Here is a 19,097-nt window from a genome sequence, read left to right as displayed (position 1 = left end):
AAAATGAACAGAATCGCTAGGACCCGTAAGAAAATGCTAAAACGATATCTATCATTTGTTAGCATCAGAATCGCAGAGGGTGAAGTGACAGTATTAGGGAAACAGGACAGCCAGAGTGACACCACGTGAAAGTAAACTCCGTCTTGAAAGTAGCAAGATACATAGTCCTACCAGTCACAACCCATGGTCCTAAGATGTTTGGAGTTGAGAAAACAGATGGAAGGTATCTCCAAGGACATGCTCCCACAGCAGCGGAAAGTGCACGGTTCCCAACACCCATTAACAATGTATGCTTTCAACAGAATTATGCTTTCATGGACTTACACACTGGTAAGTCAAGGATAGTTTTCTTTAAATCAATAGAATGATAAAAGTCATCATGCTCTTAGCCCACCCGCACAAAGGCACAGATTAAGTTTAGTCTTTATATAGATAAGACCCCTATATAAGAAAAACCAGACCAGGCCAAGGCTCACGCCTGTAATCCTAGTATTTTGGGAGGCTGAGCTGGCCAGATCACCTGAGCTCAGGACGTCGAGACCAGCCTAAGCAACATCAGAAAATCTCATCACTACAAAAAACAAACAAAAAAACCATCGAAAAATTAGCTGGGCATGGTGGCATGTACCTATACTCACAGCTACTCAGGAGGCTGAGGTGGGAGGACCGCTTGAGCCCAGGAGGTCAAGGCTGCAGCGAGCTCTGATAACACCACCGCACTCCAGCCTCGGGGACAGAGTGAGACGCTGTCTCCAGTTTTAATAATCGAACCTAAAAACGTACAAATTTATCTATCGAATTCACTATATTAACACATGAATGGGAAAAAATGCTGTGGTAATCGAAATAGATGCACTGTTTGATGAAAATCAACATATATTCAAATGAATACTCTCAGCAAATTTGGAACAGAATGGAATGACTCACTCTGATAAAGTCCGTCTACAAAAAAGGAGAGTAAATAGGATGGTGAAATGTTGAAATTTTTCGGTTTCTCATCAGGGATAAGACAAGGATGTCCACTGTCACCATTGTAACGGGTGGGTCTGTGCAATGCCATAAAATCAGAAAAGGAAATAAAACTCTTTACAATGGCAACGACGGGCCCGCCACGGTGGCCCACGCCAGTAATCCCAGCACTGTGGGAGGTGAGGTGGGTGCATCGCTTGCACTCAAAAGTTCAACAACAGCCCGGGAAACATGGCAAAACCCCGTCTCTACAAAAAATACAAAAGGAAAAAGAAAAAAAAATGGCGGAAACAAAACTGCTCTTATTCCAGGATGATATGTTTCTGTATATTGAAGACTGAAAACGACCTAGAAGTAAACTTTAGAATTCACAAGCATATTTCACAAGGCCGCTGGATAGAAAACCAATATGTAAGAATTATGTCTCCACCGGGCGCGGAGGCTCATGCCTGTAATCCCAGCACTTTGGGAGGCCAAGGCAGGTGAATCACGAGGTCAGGAGTTCAAGAGCACCCCGGCCAAGATGGCGAAAGCCCATCTCTAGTAAAAACACAAAACTTAGCCAGGCGTGCTGGTGGGTGCCTATAATCCCAGCTACTCGGGAGGCTGAGGCAGACAATTGCTTGAATCCGGGAGGCGGGGTTGCAGTGAGCAGAGATCGCGCCACTGCACTCCAGCCTGGGCGACAGAGCAAGACTCCGTCTCAAAAGAGAACAAAGAAAGAAAGAAAAAAAAAAAAGAACGATGTCTCTACATACCAGCTCAGAGAGTTACAATACACGATTTCAAAGAATGATACATATTTCACAGCATCAAAAAGCTAGAAATAAAATTCACAAAAGATGCGCAAGACTTCTTTGCAGAAGGCTGTAAAGCTTTATTGGGAGAATTTTAATGAACAAATTTCCAACATAGGAGCAGCCTGCATCATTTCAACGTGTCTTCTTTTAACACTGTGATTGCTTTTCACCTGTAACAGAAACACAACGATTGGGAACATGACTTAGCAACAGATTATTCAGATGACCCTAAAGGCATACAAAGCACACTACACTTTGGGTTTTATTAAATGGACTAAAAACAGAACCCTATGGGTGATCCCGTGTCTTACACGCAATTGAACCTCTGCATAAACTTTGAGCGTACACCTGCAGAATTTAAAAGTAATTTCCTCCCTGAACATCAAGTGCTTCCTTTCAAGTCACAAGCACTTACAATTAACAGTCAGCAATTTGGAAAACACATGTGTAAAGCATACTTCAGTTGATTACTCAGGAAGTACTAGAGTCATGGTCTTTCAACTTTAAATCTTATCAATTCATGTCTCTAAAGCTGAAACTTACATGTAACATTTGATATGATTAGAGATGATTATATCGTATGTGTGTCTACAGTCTTATTAGAAATAGTGGCTCATGAAGACTGACAGTGGGGCAGGGAGCATGCATAGCACAGGCATCTTACTCACACCCATGCTGAGCATCACTGACCTACATGCCACAGATGACGGGAACTAAACGGTCTCTCGCCATTTGATATTTATTTCAGTCACTCAAGGTTTCCGTGGGGAAAGATTTAAGAAGCAATTGTACCATTTGACCCAGCCATCCCATTACTGGGTATATACCCAAAGGACTATAAATCATGCTGCTATAAAGACACATGCACACGTATGTTTATTGCGGCATTATTCACGATAGCAAAGACTTGGAACCAACCCAAATGTCCAACAACGATAGACTGGATTAAGAAAATGTGGCACATATACACCATGGAATACTATGCAGCCCTAAAAAAATGATGAGTTCATGTCCTTTGTAGGGACATGGATGAAACTGGAAATCATCATTCTCAGTAAACTATCGCAAGAACAAAAAACCAAACACCGCATATTCTCACTCATAGGTGGGAACTGAACAATGAGATCACATGGACAGAGGAAGGGGAATATCACACCCTGGGGACTGTTGTGGGGTGGGGGGAGGGGGGAGGGATAGCACTGGGAGATGTACCTAATGCTAGATGATGAGATAGTGGGTGCAGCGCACCAGCATGGCACATGTATACATATGTAACTAACCTGCACAATGTGCACATGTACCCTAAAACTTAAAGTATAATAATACAAAAATAAATCAATAAATAAAAGAAAAAAAAAAGAAGCAATTGTTCATTGAAAGCCAGAGAAACCCTGCCTGGGCAACACAGTGAGACCTCATCTCTACAAAAATGAAAACAAAAAAATGTACTCAGGCACGGTGGCTTGTGCATGTAGTTCCAGCCACTCAGGAGGCCGAGGTGGGAGGACGGCTTTAGCCTGGGAGCCAGAGGTTGCAGTGAGCTGAAATTGCATCACTGCACTCCAGCCTGGGTGACACACTGAGACTCTGTCGCAAACAAACAAACAAACCAAGAAGAGGGAGAATTCACAATTTCACAAGATCTTACACTACGTATTCAGCTCTCCACACGGAAAAACTAGGATGAAGCAGAGGGCCCGCTCACTTTCTTACTGACAATGAAATCTCAGTTCAGAGATTTTCAGATGACTCGGGCCAGGGTTTCATGATTTGTGATTAACAAACCATGCGAAGCAGATGATCTCTGTGTCCCACGCATTCTATGCAACAGGATCAGAGTATGAAAGAACCGGAATGGAAAATGGTTTTAAAATCTCTGACTTAAACTCACTAATTTCATAAGAACCAAAGATAGGTTTAGAAGGGAAAGGACTCACTCAGAATCTCGCCAAGGCTGTAAGAGCTGCTATTAGAACCCGCATGAGTGCTTCAGCATTTTTCACACCAAGTGATGGGTGTTACAAACGTGTTATGTATTGATTAAAAGCAGACCTTTACAAAAGCATCTGAAAATTGTGAGCTACTGGTTTAAGGATTTATACTCAAAACTTTTAATTCAACATAGCTTTGACTCAGTTTGTTTCCCTATCTGACAGTCTATCAGTCGGGTGCTGGGGCCTGAACTACGTTTCAAATAACCTTTATATAAGAACTCTGTTACTAAAGAGGCAGTATTGTTACCTCTCTGTTATTAAAAATATAATGCTGGGTCGGGCACGGTGGCTCTCGCCTGTAATCCCGGCAATTTCGATGGTCGAGGCAGGTGGATCACCTGAGGTCAGGAGTTCGGGAACAACCTGTGCAACAGAACGAAACCCTGTCTCTACTAAAAATACAAAAATTAGCTGGGCGCGGCGGAGCATGCCTGTAACCACGGCTCCGCCAGAGGCTCAGGCAGGAGAATCACTTGAACCCTGGAGACAGAATTTCCAGTGAGCCGAGGTGGCACCACTGCACTCCAGCCTGGTCTTCAGAGCGAGACTCCGTCTCAAAAACATAGTAAGAATTACAATATGATACTGTGGAAACAGACACCCTACAATGTGCATGCCTAATGGATTGCCTACCTTCTTCAGGCGTTTTCACCTCCTCTGGATTTGGCGGGTCCATCTCCTGCCCATCAGGACCATCTTCACACTCACACCCAGTCTGTGGGTGACCCTGTTCCTGGCTATCAGCTTCAGGCTTCGGCCCTTAAAAATAAAAGCTACGTATCAATTTAAGCAGTAAAACATGAAGTATGAATAAGAAAATAATATTCATGCTCTCGGTATTATTATATAAAAGCTTTAGCTAACGTAATAATAAATGTGTTGATAAGAATCCCAGGAACATTATTTCAGGAGTCCGTTAGCAGAAAACAGGAAAACAAGGTGTTCCAAATATTACCCTCTTCCTTTCCGAAGACTGTCCTCAGACAACTTTGCTGCCTCCTTTGCACTTCTCTGTTATTCTACTTCTGATTGTCCTTCTCGTATTAAATGACTCAAGGCTCAAATCCCATCTCTCACAGCACTTACACTCCTAGCGCTTAGACTCTTACATGGCATGAGTAGCCACCAATAAACGCTGAGTGAGAAAACTCTTTTAAAAATACATGAAAAAGCCCAAACTGCAGAATATTCTGCAAACCAACTGGTCTATCCTCTCCAAAAATGTCCGTATCGTGAATGACAAGCAAAATTAAGGAAACATTACAGGTTAAAGGAAACTAAAAACACCTGAAAAGCACATGCAAGGTGTGATTCTGAACTGGACTCTGGATCAGAAAAAGAAATCCTATCAATAAAATTATCTGGGCCGGGCGTGGGGTCTCACGCCTGCAATCCAAACATTTTGGGATGCCAAGGTGGGCAGAGCAGGTGAGGCCAGAAGTTCAAGACCGCAGTGGCCGGCGCCTGTAGTCCCAGCTACACGGGAGGCTGAGGCATGAGAATCCCTAGAACCTGGGAGGTGTAAGTTGCAGTGAGCCGAGATCGCACTACTGCACTCCAACCTGGCCCACAGAGAGAGACTCCGTCTCAACAAAGAAAAAAAAAAGGAAAAAAGAAATTTTCTGGGGAACTGGCAAAATTTGAGTATGCACTCTGTATTAAATGACTCCATTTTCTCATTGTTAAATTTCCTGATTTTGATCTTTGTGCAGTGATGATCCAAGAAATGACTTTCTCTTTGCTCTGACGATATACACACCCTCAAGTACATAGGGTAAAGGACCATAATACCTGAAACTTTATCGAAACAATTCAGCATTAATAACAGTAAACATATATCCGTATGTGTGTGTGTGTGTGTGTGAGTGTGTGGGCAGCACGGTAAGAGACAGAGGGAAGACATGTGAAACCTATGAAGCGAAAGCTATTAACAATTGGTGAATCCAGATGAACAGTATATGACTTCATTGTACTATTCTTGCAAATTTTCTATCAATGTTATGTCTTGAAGATACATACAGTAAAAATTTAAAAGAATATATGATAACTGCACTGAACTTTAGGAAGAAAGGAATTTCCAGTTGTGGTAAAAAATACAGATATCCTAAAATTTACCATCTTAACTATTTTTAAGTGGTACAGTTCACTAAGGAGTTATGTTTGCAACATTACCAGCCACTAGGCACAAAAACTTTGCATCTGTGTTTTCCTATACCATGAAAACTTTATTTATTTAATGAATTTCTTTATGTATTTATTTATTCATTTATTTATTTATTAGCGATGAGATCTCACTGTGTTTCCCAGGCTGGGCTTGAACTCCAGGGCTCAAGCAATCCTCTCACCTCAGCCTCCCAAGTAGCTGGGACTATGAGTGCATGGCATTCAGCCCAGCTTTAGACCTTTCTCCTAAATGACAATCTAAGGATAAAACACAGGACATGTATAATGCTTATATTCAGCCGTAGAGTACCAACAGCAGTGTGCGTCAGCTGAGAAATCTGAAGTCTGCCACGTGGATAGGATTTCAGTTACAATTACAATGTCAGTTTCTGAAGGATTGATTAGCTGGATGGATGTGAGGACAATGGAAAATCTTACAGTCACGACACCCATTACCTATTGGGGTAAAGAGAAACTTCACTTTGTTCAAATAAAGTTATATTTAGGTCCGAAGGTCCTAAAGGTAATATTCCATAAATGAACCCCGTGAAGAACAAAGCACCAAATATAACATTGTTTGTGAATCACAGAAAATATACTGTCCCGCACTGAGAATAAGGGAGTGGGCGGACAGCAATTAATGGGCATTGTTGTCAGTCAGATTCTAGGAACTTTTAACAGTGCATCCCTGGAATAATCCATGACCTCCGTTACATAAATGCTTCCTTTCAAAACATTTTATCTCGGAGAAATTATTTCCATCTCACGTTAATCTCAGGATAATTCCGTTTTTGCTTTTCTAACCATAAAAGGATTTAATCACCTCCTAAAAGCCGCTGAGAAAAATCACTAAACCAGCTACCTGTATGGCAGTATCCTCATTTATCCAGCTTTTATCAAATGTACCATATAAAAATATCAATCAAAGGAAACGGGGGCCAACATTCAGCGACTCGGTTTTTGGAGCTGCTCCTGCTCCTCTGAACTGGGTCTATTCTTGGGTCAGTACTAAGCTACCTTACAGTAAAGCCTTTTGAGTTTTAAGCATTTTCAGCAAAATCACTTCCTTCTTTACAGCAACATAGATGATAGGAAGACACAAACCTTGGAACACAGTACCAATGTTGTATTCACCAGTCAAGGGTTCTTGGATAACGCACAATCCTGGCACCTCCATTCTCTCATTCATAAAGTCGAGAACTTTTATCATAGTGAGGGATTTGCCTAAGCTAAGCTGCAAACTACATAGCCTCCTCGCTTTTCCAGTCAATTTCAGGCATTCTTTCCATTGTTTTCTTTCCTCCTGTTCCTCCTATGTGACAATGCCTAACACGCACACACACACACACGTGCACACACACACACGAACACACACACACGCACACGCCAGCGGACGTTCTTCTTCCCTTTCCCTCACCTTGACCTGCACATGCTCCCTCATCCTCTCCCTCCTGAGCAGCTGCAGGATCCTGACGTTGAGTTGCTGGTTCCCCTTCTTCAGGTGTTGCTGGTTCCACTTCATCACTGAACTGCTCGGGCTGGGGAATACGTGTGGGTGTGCAAATAAAAAGTAAGTTTCGTTATTGATACAAAATTTTACATATATACACAGAATACATAGCTATTTCTGGTCATAACTAAGCCTAAAGACATTTCTCCAACTCTATGCTCTATGCCCAATAAGGTTACTCCACCCACAGGGAGGTTTCTGTGAGAGAAGTGACGCACGAGGACTTTGGAGGCTATTATACTCTGTGTTGGAATACATGTGTACAATCTGTCATTAACAAACAAAGCCTGAGAAAGAAGTCATGGGCAAAAGCTGAAGAACACGAGAGGAAAAAAAAAAAATCCTCCAGAATCAATGTTTCCTTCATGAGATGCCATCATCACTTTTTATGAGCAGGAAAGACCTTTATCAGCATTTCCACACTAATGAAACAACGCTATCACAAAAATTAATTTCTACTAATAGAAAACATCGAATTAACGTTTAAGCACTCACCCGCATAGGCCCAATCATTTCAGGAGGCTCTACATAGCGTCTTGGTCTAGGCCGATAGGTCGATCTTAATCGCCAACTCATATTTCACACTGAAAACAGACAACCGTGATTAGGAACGTGAGCCCCAGAGGGCTGCTATATTCGATCACTTCCATGGATAAATGTTAACTTGCCGTTTTACTTTGGAAATACTCTCAAAATAAGTCCCAGAGTTAAGCATACGTGTGTACGCTGTCTGAGTGCCTACAAAGCCACTTCTGCTGGCCAGGCTGGCAGAGCAATCATCTTAAGGCGTGTGGCAAAAGGCAGAGGACATTTTTTTCTAAATTTCTTTTGGACACGCGGTCTCGCTGTGTTGCTCAGGCTGGAGTGCAGCGGCGTGATCACAGCTCACTGCAGCCTCGACCTCCCGCTCAAGGGATCCTCCCACCTCAGTGTCCCGAGTAACTGGGACTACGTAGGCGAGCGCCACTGCGCCCCGCAGACAGAGGTCATTTCTGATGAGGTTTAGTTTCACAAGTGCACTCCCCACGAAAACCCTAGTGAATCACAATTCTCGTGATTGCTGCTTTGGGCACACTCCCACTTCCTAGAGCCATTCACCCCCCTCACAACAAGTTTGGTTGCACCGCACTGCCTCGCCCACTCCTTCCCACTGTTTTCGGACCTTCCATGGCGGAGGTGAGACCTTGCAGTGCTTCTCACTCGGGCGCTCCGCACTCCACACCGCTGGGGGGGCGCTCACCAGGCCGCAGCCTTCCCAGCTGCCAGGCCCCTTCTTCACCGCCCGCCTCGCCCCCGCCGGGGGCCCCATTCAGGGAATCTGCCCTGTGTCGTCGGGGGTTCCCGGCACCTCGGGACTTCCATCCCCCCAACAGCACTCACCCCATCTTCACCTGAGCCCCTGACCGCCTCCCCTCCACGGCCCACCTTCCTCCCCGTCCAGGCCCCTTCACGACCACGAAGCCGCCGGTGGCCTCGCAGCCTGTGAAGGGAAGGAGGACGACCTCGTGGCCCTTCTCCCTCAGAGGCCACAGACCAGGAAGTGGGACCCGCCTGACCCACCCGAGGCCCTCTCCACCCTCACTCACACTTCAGCGCCCGGGATGACTGGCCTGCAGACCTACCAGATGAATCTCAGTAGAGGAAAAAGAGTCCGGACCGCAGGAACCACACAGCACTGCCTCACAGCTCCCTGGCGTTCTTCACGTGGGCGAACGGGCCGGGCAGGAGACGCCCAGTGAACATGCGCACTGAGGCGGGAGCCCAGGGAGCATGCGCGGCTGTGGGCTGGGGAGGGCTGCCGTTCCCAGCGCCACGCCCCAAACCCTCGATGCCCATCCTCATGGAGGATAAGGGAATCCCACCTCCCTCTGCTGTTTCCTATGCCTCTGGGACTCAAGTAGTGCTCCCCTCAAAACTCACCCCATCTTCAACTGAACCCCACCCCCAACCCAGGGCCCTCTCTTGCCCCGGCCCCACCATGGGGACAAGGACCACTGTGACTGGCTGGGAAGACAGGTAAACCACCTGCGAAAACAGAAATAGCAACCTATCCCAAAAGGAAATTGTTCAATGTGAACAAGTCAGAGAAAGAGACTGAAAGAAAAATGAACAGAATCGCTAGGACCCGTAAGAAAATGCTAAAACGATATCTATCATTTGTTAGCATCAGAATCGCAGAGGGTGAAGTGACAGTATTAGGGAAACAGGACAGCCAGAGTGACACCACGTGAAAGTAAACTCCGTCTTGAAAGTAGCAAGATACATAGTCCTACCAGTCACAACCCATGGTCCTAAGATGTTTGGAGTTGAGAAAACCGATGGAAGGTATCTCCAAGGACATGCTCCCACAGCAGCGGAAAGTGCACGGTTCCCAACACCCATTAACAATGTATGCTTTCAACAGAATTATGCTTTCATGGACTTACACACTGGTAAGTCAAGGATAGTTTTCTTTAAATCAATAGAATGATAAAAGTCATCATGCTCTTAGCCCACCCGCACAAAGGCACAGATTAAGTTTAGTCTTTATATAGATAAGACCCCTATATAAGAAAAACCAGACCAGGCCAAGGCTCACGCCTGTAATCCTAGTATTTTGGGAGGCTGAGCTGGCCAGATCACCTGAGCTCAGGACGTCGAGACCAGCCTAAGCAACATCAGAAAATCTCATCACTACAAAAAACAAACAAAAAAACCATCGAAAAATTAGCTGGGCATGGTGGCATGTACCTATACTCACAGCTACTCAGGAGGCTGAGGTGGGAGGACCGCTTGAGCCCAGGAGGTCAAGGCTGCAGCGAGCTCTGATAACACCACCGCACTCCAGCCTCGGGGACAGAGTGAGACGCTGTCTCCAGTTTTAATAATCGAACCTAAAAACGTACAAATTTATCTATCGAATTCACTATATTAACACATGAATGGGAAAAAATGCTGTGGTAATCGAAATAGATGCACTGTTTGATGAAAATCAACATATATTCAAATGAATACTCTCAGCAAATTTGGAACAGAATGGAATGACTCACTCTGATAAAGTCCGTCTACAAAAAAGGAGAGTAAATAGGATGGTGAAATGTTGAAATTTTTCGGTTTCTCATCAGGGATAAGACAAGGATGTCCACTGTCACCATTGTAACGGGTGGGTCTGTGCAATGCCATAAAATCAGAAAAGGAAATAAAACTCTTTACAATGGCAACGACGGGCCCGCCACGGTGGCCCACGCCAGTAATCCCAGCACTGTGGGAGGTGAGGTGGGTGCATCGCTTGCACTCAAAAGTTCAACAACAGCCCGGGAAACATGGCAAAACCCCGTCTCTACAAAAAATACAAAAGGAAAAAGAAAAAAAAATGGCGGAAACAAAACTGCTCTTATTCCAGGATGATATGTTTCTGTATATTGAAGACTGAAAACGACCTAGAAGTAAACTTTAGAATTCACAAGCATATTTCACAAGGCCGCTGGATAGAAAACCAATATGTAAGAATTATGTCTCCACCGGGCGCGGAGGCTCATGCCTGTAATCCCAGCACTTTGGGAGGCCAAGGCAGGTGAATCACGAGGTCAGGAGTTCAAGAGCACCCCGGCCAAGATGGCGAAAGCCCATCTCTAGTAAAAACACAAAACTTAGCCAGGCGTGCTGGTGGGTGCCTATAATCCCAGCTACTCGGGAGGCTGAGGCAGACAATTGCTTGAATCCGGGAGGCGGGGTTGCAGTGAGCAGAGATCGCGCCACTGCACTCCAGCCTGGGCGACAGAGCAAGACTCCGTCTCAAAAGAGAACAAAGAAAGAAAGAAAAAAAAAAAAGAACGATGTCTCTACATACCAGCTCAGAGAGTTACAATACACGATTTCAAAGAATGATACATATTTCACAGCATCAAAAAGCTAGAAATAAAATTCACAAAAGATGCGCAAGACTTCTTTGCAGAAGGCTGTAAAGCTTTATTGGGAGAATTTTAATGAACAAATTTCCAACATAGGAGCAGCCTGCATCATTTCAACGTGTCTTCTTTTAACACTGTGATTGCTTTTCACCTGTAACAGAAACACAACGATTGGGAACATGACTTAGCAACAGATTATTCAGATGACCCTAAAGGCATACAAAGCACACTACACTTTGGGTTTTATTAAATGGACTAAAAACAGAACCCTATGGGTGATCCCGTGTCTTACACGCAATTGAACCTCTGCATAAACTTTGAGCGTACACCTGCAGAATTTAAAAGTAATTTCCTCCCTGAACATCAAGTGCTTCCTTTCAAGTCACAAGCACTTACAATTAACAGTCAGCAATTTGGAAAACACATGTGTAAAGCATACTTCAGTTGATTACTCAGGAAGTACTAGAGTCATGGTCTTTCAACTTTAAATCTTATCAATTCATGTCTCTAAAGCTGAAACTTACATGTAACATTTGATATGATTAGAGATGATTATATCGTATGTGTGTCTACAGTCTTATTAGAAATAGTGGCTCATGAAGACTGACAGTGGGGCAGGGAGCATGCATAGCACAGGCATCTTACTCACACCCATGCTGAGCATCACTGACCTACATGCCACAGATGACGGGAACTAAACGGTCTCTCGCCATTTGATATTTATTTCAGTCACTCAAGGTTTCCGTGGGGAAAGATTTAAGAAGCAATTGTACCATTTGACCCAGCCATCCCATTACTGGGTATATACCCAAAGGACTATAAATCATGCTGCTATAAAGACACATGCACACGTATGTTTATTGCGGCATTATTCACGATAGCAAAGACTTGGAACCAACCCAAATGTCCAACAACGATAGACTGGATTAAGAAAATGTGGCACATATACACCATGGAATACTATGCAGCCCTAAAAAAATGATGAGTTCATGTCCTTTGTAGGGACATGGATGAAACTGGAAATCATCATTCTCAGTAAACTATCGCAAGAACAAAAAACCAAACACCGCATATTCTCACTCATAGGTGGGAACTGAACAATGAGATCACATGGACAGAGGAAGGGGAATATCACACCCTGGGGACTGTTGTGGGGTGGGGGGAGGGGGGAGGGATAGCACTGGGAGATGTACCTAATGCTAGATGATGAGATAGTGGGTGCAGCGCACCAGCATGGCACATGTATACATATGTAACTAACCTGCACAATGTGCACATGTACCCTAAAACTTAAAGTATAATAATACAAAAATAAATCAATAAATAAAAGAAAAAAAAAAGAAGCAATTGTTCATTGAAAGCCAGAGAAACCCTGCCTGGGCAACACAGTGAGACCTCATCTCTACAAAAATGAAAACAAAAAAATGTACTCAGGCACGGTGGCTTGTGCATGTAGTTCCAGCCACTCAGGAGGCCGAGGTGGGAGGACGGCTTTAGCCTGGGAGCCAGAGGTTGCAGTGAGCTGAAATTGCATCACTGCACTCCAGCCTGGGTGACACACTGAGACTCTGTCGCAAACAAACAAACAAACCAAGAAGAGGGAGAATTCACAATTTCACAAGATCTTACACTACGTATTCAGCTCTCCACACGGAAAAACTAGGATGAAGCAGAGGGCCCGCTCACTTTCTTACTGACAATGAAATCTCAGTTCAGAGATTTTCAGATGACTCGGGCCAGGGTTTCATGATTTGTGATTAACAAACCATGCGAAGCAGATGATCTCTGTGTCCCACGCATTCTATGCAACAGGATCAGAGTATGAAAGAACCGGAATGGAAAATGGTTTTAAAATCTCTGACTTAAACTCACTAATTTCATAAGAACCAAAGATAGGTTTAGAAGGGAAAGGACTCACTCAGAATCTCGCCAAGGCTGTAAGAGCTGCTATTAGAACCCGCATGAGTGCTTCAGCATTTTTCACACCAAGTGATGGGTGTTACAAACGTGTTATGTATTGATTAAAAGCAGACCTTTACAAAAGCATCTGAAAATTGTGAGCTACTGGTTTAAGGATTTATACTCAAAACTTTTAATTCAACATAGCTTTGACTCAGTTTGTTTCCCTATCTGACAGTCTATCAGTCGGGTGCTGGGGCCTGAACTACGTTTCAAATAACCTTTATATAAGAACTCTGTTACTAAAGAGGCAGTATTGTTACCTCTCTGTTATTAAAAATATAATGCTGGGTCGGGCACGGTGGCTCTCGCCTGTAATCCCGGCAATTTCGATGGTCGAGGCAGGTGGATCACCTGAGGTCAGGAGTTCGGGAACAACCTGTGCAACAGAACGAAACCCTGTCTCTACTAAAAATACAAAAATTAGCTGGGCGCGGCGGAGCATGCCTGTAACCACGGCTCCGCCAGAGGCTCAGGCAGGAGAATCACTTGAACCCTGGAGACAGAATTTCCAGTGAGCCGAGGTGGCACCACTGCACTCCAGCCTGGTCTTCAGAGCGAGACTCCGTCTCAAAAACATAGTAAGAATTACAATATGATACTGTGGAAACAGACACCCTACAATGTGCATGCCTAATGGATTGCCTACCTTCTTCAGGCGTTTTCACCTCCTCTGGATTTGGCGGGTCCATCTCCTGCCCATCAGGACCATCTTCACACTCACACCCAGTCTGTGGGTGACCCTGTTCCTGGCTATCAGCTTCAGGCTTCGGCCCTTAAAAATAAAAGCTACGTATCAATTTAAGCAGTAAAACATGAAGTATGAATAAGAAAATAATATTCATGCTCTCGGTATTATTATATAAAAGCTTTAGCTAACGTAATAATAAATGTGTTGATAAGAATCCCAGGAACATTATTTCAGGAGTCCGTTAGCAGAAAACAGGAAAACAAGGTGTTCCAAATATTACCCTCTTCCTTTCCGAAGACTGTCCTCAGACAACTTTGCTGCCTCCTTTGCACTTCTCTGTTATTCTACTTCTGATTGTCCTTCTCGTATTAAATGACTCAAGGCTCAAATCCCATCTCTCACAGCACTTACACTCCTAGCGCTTAGACTCTTACATGGCATGAGTAGCCACCAATAAACGCTGAGTGAGAAAACTCTTTTAAAAATACATGAAAAAGCCCAAACTGCAGAATATTCTGCAAACCAACTGGTCTATCCTCTCCAAAAATGTCCGTATCGTGAATGACAAGCAAAATTAAGGAAACATTACAGGTTAAAGGAAACTAAAAACACCTGAAAAGCACATGCAAGGTGTGATTCTGAACTGGACTCTGGATCAGAAAAAGAAATCCTATCAATAAAATTATCTGGGCCGGGCGTGGGGTCTCACGCCTGCAATCCAAACATTTTGGGATGCCAAGGTGGGCAGAGCAGGTGAGGCCAGAAGTTCAAGACCGCAGTGGCCGGCGCCTGTAGTCCCAGCTACACGGGAGGCTGAGGCATGAGAATCCCTAGAACCTGGGAGGTGTAAGTTGCAGTGAGCCGAGATCGCACTACTGCACTCCAACCTGGCCCACAGAGAGAGACTCCGTCTCAACAAAGAAAAAAAAAAGGAAAAAAGAAATTTTCTGGGGAACTGGCAAAATTTGAGTATGCACTCTGTATTAAATGACTCCATTTTCTCATTGTTAAATTTCCTGATTTTGATCTTTGTGCAGTGATGATCCAAGAAATGACTTTCTCTTTGCTCTGACGATATACACACCCTCAAGTACATAGGGTAAAGGACCATAATACCTGAAACTTTATCGAAACAATTCAGCATTAATAACAGTAAACATATATCCGTATGTGTGTGTGTGTGTGTGTGAGTGTGTGGGCAGCACGGTAAGAGACAGAGGGAAGACATGTGAAACCTATGAAGCGAAAGCTATTAACAATTGGTGAATCCAGATGAACAGTATATGACTTCATTGTACTATTCTTGCAAATTTTCTATCAATGTTATGTCTTGAAGATACATACAGTAAAAATTTAAAAGAATATATGATAACTGCACTGAACTTTAGGAAGAAAGGAATTTCCAGTTGTGGTAAAAAATACAGATATCCTAAAATTTACCATCTTAACTATTTTTAAGTGGTACAGTTCACTAAGGAGTTACGTTTGCAACATTACCAGCCACTAGGCACAAAAACTTTGCATCTGTGTTTTCCTATACCATGAAAACTTTATTTATTTAATGAATTTCTTTATGTATTTATTTATTCATTTCTTTATTTATTAGCGATGAGGTCTCACTGTGTTTCCCAGGCTGGGCTTGAACTCCAGGGCTCAAGCAATCCTCTCACCTCAGCCTCCCAAGTAGCTGGGACTATGAGTGCATGGCATTCAGCCCAGCTTTAGACCTTTCTCCTAAATGACAATCTAAGGATAAAACACAGGACATGTATAATGCTTATATTCAGCCGTAGAGTACCAACAGCAGTGTGCGTCAGCTGAGAAATCTGAAGTCTACCACGTGGATAGGATTTCAGTTACAATTACAATGTCAGTTTCTGAAGGATTGATTAGCTGGATGGATGTGAGGACAATGGAAAATCTTACAGTCACGACACCCATTACCTATTGGGGTAAAGAGAAACTTCACTTTGTTCAAATAAAGTTATATTTAGGTCCGAAGGTCCTAAAGGTAATATTCCATAAATGAACCCCGTGAAGAACAAAGCACCAAATATAACATTGTTTGTGAATCACAGAAAATATACTGTCCCGCACTGAGAATAAGGGAGTGGGCGGACAGCAATTAATGGGCATTGTTGTCAGTCAGATTCTAGGAACTTTTAACAGTGCATCCCTGGAATAATCCATGACCTCCGTTACATAAATGCTTCCTTTCAAAACATTTTATCTCGGAGAAATTATTTCCATCTCACGTTAATCTCAGGATAATTCCGTTTTTGCTTTTCTAACCATAAAAGGATTTAATCACCTCCTAAAAGCCGCTGAGAAAAATCACTAAACCAGCTACCTGTATGGCAGTATCCTCATTTATCCAGCTTTTATCAAATGTACCATATAAAAATATCAATCAAAGGAAACGGGGGCCAACATTCAGCGACTCGGTTTTTGGAGCTGCTCCTGCTCCTCTGAACTGGGTCTATTCTTGGGTCAGTACTAAGCTACCTTACAGTAAAGCCTTTTGAGTTTTAAGCATTTTCAGCAAAATCACTTCCTTCTTTACAGCAACATAGATGATAGGAAGACACAAACCTTGGAACACAGTACCAATGTTGTATTCACCAGTCAAGGGTTCTTGGATAACGCACAATCCTGGCACCTCCATTCTCTCATTCATAAAGTCGAGAACTTTTATCATAGTGAGGGATTTGCCTAAGCTAAGCTGCAAACTACATAGCCTCCTCGCTTTTCCAGTCAATTTCAGGCATTCTTTCCATTGTTTTCTTTCCTCCTGTTCCTCCTATGTGACAATGCCTAACACGCACACACACACACACGTGCACACACACACACGAACACACACACACGCACACGCCAGCGGACGTTCTTCTTCCCTTTCCCTCACCTTGACCTGCACATGCTCCCTCATCCTCTCCCTCCTGAGCAGCTGCAGGATCCTGACGTTGAGTTGCTGGTTCCCCTTCTTCAGGTGTTGCTGGTTCCACTTCATCACTGAACTGCTCGGGCTGGGGAATACGTGTGGGTGTGCAAATAAAAAGTAAGTTTCGTTATTGATACAAAATTTTACATATATACACAGAATACATAGCTATTTCTGGTCATAACTAAGCCTAAAGACATTTCTCCAACTCTATGCTCTATGCCCAATAAGGTTACTCCACCCACAGGGAGGTTTCTGTGAGAGAAGTGACGCACGAGGACTTTGGAGGCTATTATACTCTGTGTTGGAATACATGTGTACAATCTGTCATTAACAAACAAAGCCTGAGAAAGAAGTCATGGGCAAAAGCTGAAGAACACGAGAGGAAAAAAAAAAAATCCTCCAGAATCAATGTTTCCTTCATGAGATGCCATCATCACTTTTTATGAGCAGGAAAGACCTTTATCAGCATTTCCACACTAATGAAACAACGCTATCACAAAAATTAATTTCTACTAATAGAAAACATCGAATTAACGTTTAAGCACTCACCCGCATAGGCCCAATCATTTCAGGAGGCTCTACATAGCGTCTTGGTCTAGGCCGATAGGTCGATCTTAATCGCCAACTCATATTTCACACTGAAAACAGACAACCGTGATTAGGAACGTGAGCCCCAGAGGGCTGCTATATTCGATCACTTCCATGGATAAATGTTAACTTGCCGTTTTACTTTGGAAATACTCTCAAAATAAGTCCCAGAGTTAAGCATACGTGTGTACGCTGTCTGAGTGCCTACAAAGCCACTTCTGCTGGCCAGGCTGGCAGAGCAATCATCTTAAGGCGTGTGGCAAAAGGCAGAGGACATTTTTTTCTAAATTTCTTTTGGACACGCGGTCTCGCTGTGTTGCTCAGGCTGGAGTGCAGCGGCGTGATCACAGCTCACTGCAGCCTCGACCTCCCGCTCAAGGGATCCTCCCACCTCAGTGTCCCGAGTAACTGGGACTACGTAGGCGAGCGCCACTGCGCCCCGCAGACAGAGGTCATTTCTGATGAGGTTTAGTTTCACAAGTGCACTCCCCACGAAAACCCTAGTGAATCACAATTCTCGTGATTGCTGCTTTGGGCACACTCCCACTTCCTAGAGCCATTCACCCCCCTCACAACAAGTTTGGTTGCACCGCACTGCCTCGCCCACTCCTTCCCACTGTTTTTGGACCTTCCATGGCGGAGGTGAGACCTTGCAGTGCTTCTCACTCGGGCGCTCCGCACTCCACACCGCTGGGGGGGCGCTCACCAGGCCGCAGCCTTCCCAGCTGCCAGGCCCCTTCTTCACTGCCCGCCTCGCCCCCGCCGGGGGCCCCATTCAGGGAATCTGCCCTGTGTCGTCGGGGGTTCCCGGCACCTCGGGACTTCCATCCCCCCAACAGCACTCACCCCATCTTCACCTGAGCCCCTGACCGCCTCCCCTCCACGGCCCACCTTCCTCCCCGTCCAGGCCCCTTCACGACCACGAAGCCGCCGGTGGCCTCGCAGCCTGTGAAGGGAAGGAGGACGACCTCGTGGCCCTTCTCCCTCAGAGGCCACAGACCAGGAAGTGGGACCCGCCTGACCCACCCGAGGCCCTCTCCACCCTCACTCACACTTCAGCGCCCGGGATGACTGGCCTGCAGACCTACCAGATGAATCTCAGTAGAGGAAAAAGAGTCCGGACCGCAGGAACCACACAGCACTGCCTCACAGCTCCCTGGCGTTCTTCACGTGGGCGAACGGGCCGGGCAGGAGACGCCCAGTGAACATGCGCACTGAGGCGGGAGCCCAGGGAGCATGCGCGGCTGTGGGCTGGGGAGGGCTGCCGTTCCCAGCGCCACGCCCCAAACCCTCGATGCCCATCCTCATGGAGGATAAGGGAATCCCACCTCCCTCTGCTGTTTCCTATGCCTCTGGGACTCAAGTAGTGCTCCCCTCAAAACTCACCCCATCTTCAACTGAACCCCACCCCCAACCCAGGGCCCTCTCTTGCCCCGGCCCCACCATGGGGACAAGGACCACTGTGACTGGCTGGGAAGACAGGTAAACCACCTGCGAAAACAGAAATAGCAACCTATCCCAAAAGGAAATTGTTCAATGTGAACAAGTCAGAGAAAGAGACTGAAAGAAAAATGAACAGAATCGCTAGG

The 19,097-nt window shown here is 44.8% G+C and overlaps 2 protein-coding genes across 3 annotated transcripts; both read right to left on the bottom strand.

Moving 5' to 3' along the window:
- Nucleotides 1–84: 84 nt before the first annotated feature.
- On the bottom strand, nucleotides 85–9,321 carry LOC129395252 (G antigen 2D). The gene is made up of 5 exons (XM_055106264.2): nucleotides 9,059–9,321; nucleotides 7,932–8,020; nucleotides 7,344–7,464; nucleotides 4,397–4,522; nucleotides 85–1,939 (listed from the first exon to the last, which is right to left on the bottom strand). Exons 2-5 carry the CDS (start codon nucleotides 8,010–8,012, stop codon nucleotides 1,917–1,919), a joined length of 351 nt encoding a protein of 116 aa, XP_054962239.1. The 5' UTR covers nucleotides 8,013–8,020; nucleotides 9,059–9,321; the 3' UTR covers nucleotides 85–1,916.
- Nucleotides 9,322–9,796: 475 nt separating this feature from the next.
- Nucleotides 9,797–18,859, bottom strand: LOC129395254 (G antigen 2D). 2 transcript variants are annotated; one of them, XM_055106270.2, is made up of 5 exons: nucleotides 18,597–18,859; nucleotides 17,470–17,558; nucleotides 16,882–17,002; nucleotides 13,935–14,060; nucleotides 9,798–11,477 (listed from the first exon to the last, which is right to left on the bottom strand). In XM_055106270.2, the coding sequence occupies exons 2-5, from the start codon at nucleotides 17,548–17,550 to the stop codon at nucleotides 11,455–11,457; spliced, it is 351 nt and encodes a 116-aa protein (XP_054962245.1). In that variant the 5' UTR covers nucleotides 17,551–17,558; nucleotides 18,597–18,859; the 3' UTR covers nucleotides 9,798–11,454. The 2 variants fall into 2 exon arrangements, with proteins under 2 accessions (XP_063457622.1, XP_054962245.1); XM_063601552.1 differs by lacking the exon at nucleotides 18,597–18,859 and having other exon boundaries at nucleotides 9,797–11,477; nucleotides 17,470–17,550.
- Between the last annotated feature and the right edge of the window lie 238 nt (nucleotides 18,860–19,097).

The sequence above is a fragment of the Pan paniscus genome, chromosome X, assembly GCF_029289425.2.
Source record: "Pan paniscus chromosome X, NHGRI_mPanPan1-v2.0_pri, whole genome shotgun sequence".
NCBI lineage: Eukaryota > Metazoa > Chordata > Mammalia > Primates > Hominidae > Pan > Pan paniscus.
Note: the sequence above shows the minus strand (reverse complement) of the source record. Positions and strands in the feature narration are given on the sequence as shown.

Bases quoted from the DNA above. Each gene is read 5' to 3' on its own strand.
- LOC129395252 (XM_055106264.2), bottom strand. From the start codon at position 8,012: ATGAGTTGGCGATTAAGATCGACCTATCGGCCTAGACCAAGACGCTAT. The intron at 7,465-7,931 runs GTGAGTGCTTAA...CGTATTCCCCAG, and splicing joins AAATGATTGGGCCTATGCGG to CCCGAGCAGTTCAGTGATGA. The intron at 4,523-7,343 runs GTGAGGGAAAGG...TTTATTTTTAAG, and splicing joins GGGAGCATGTGCAGGTCAAG to GGCCGAAGCCTGAAGCTGAT.
- LOC129395254 (XM_055106270.2), bottom strand. From the start codon at position 17,550: ATGAGTTGGCGATTAAGATCGACCTATCGGCCTAGACCAAGACGCTAT. The intron at 14,061-16,881 runs GTGAGGGAAAGG...TTTATTTTTAAG, and splicing joins GGGAGCATGTGCAGGTCAAG to GGCCGAAGCCTGAAGCTGAT. The intron at 11,478-13,934 runs GTAGGCAATCCA...TTTCTGTTACAG, and splicing joins GGTGAAAACGCCTGAAGAAG to GTGAAAAGCAATCACAGTGT.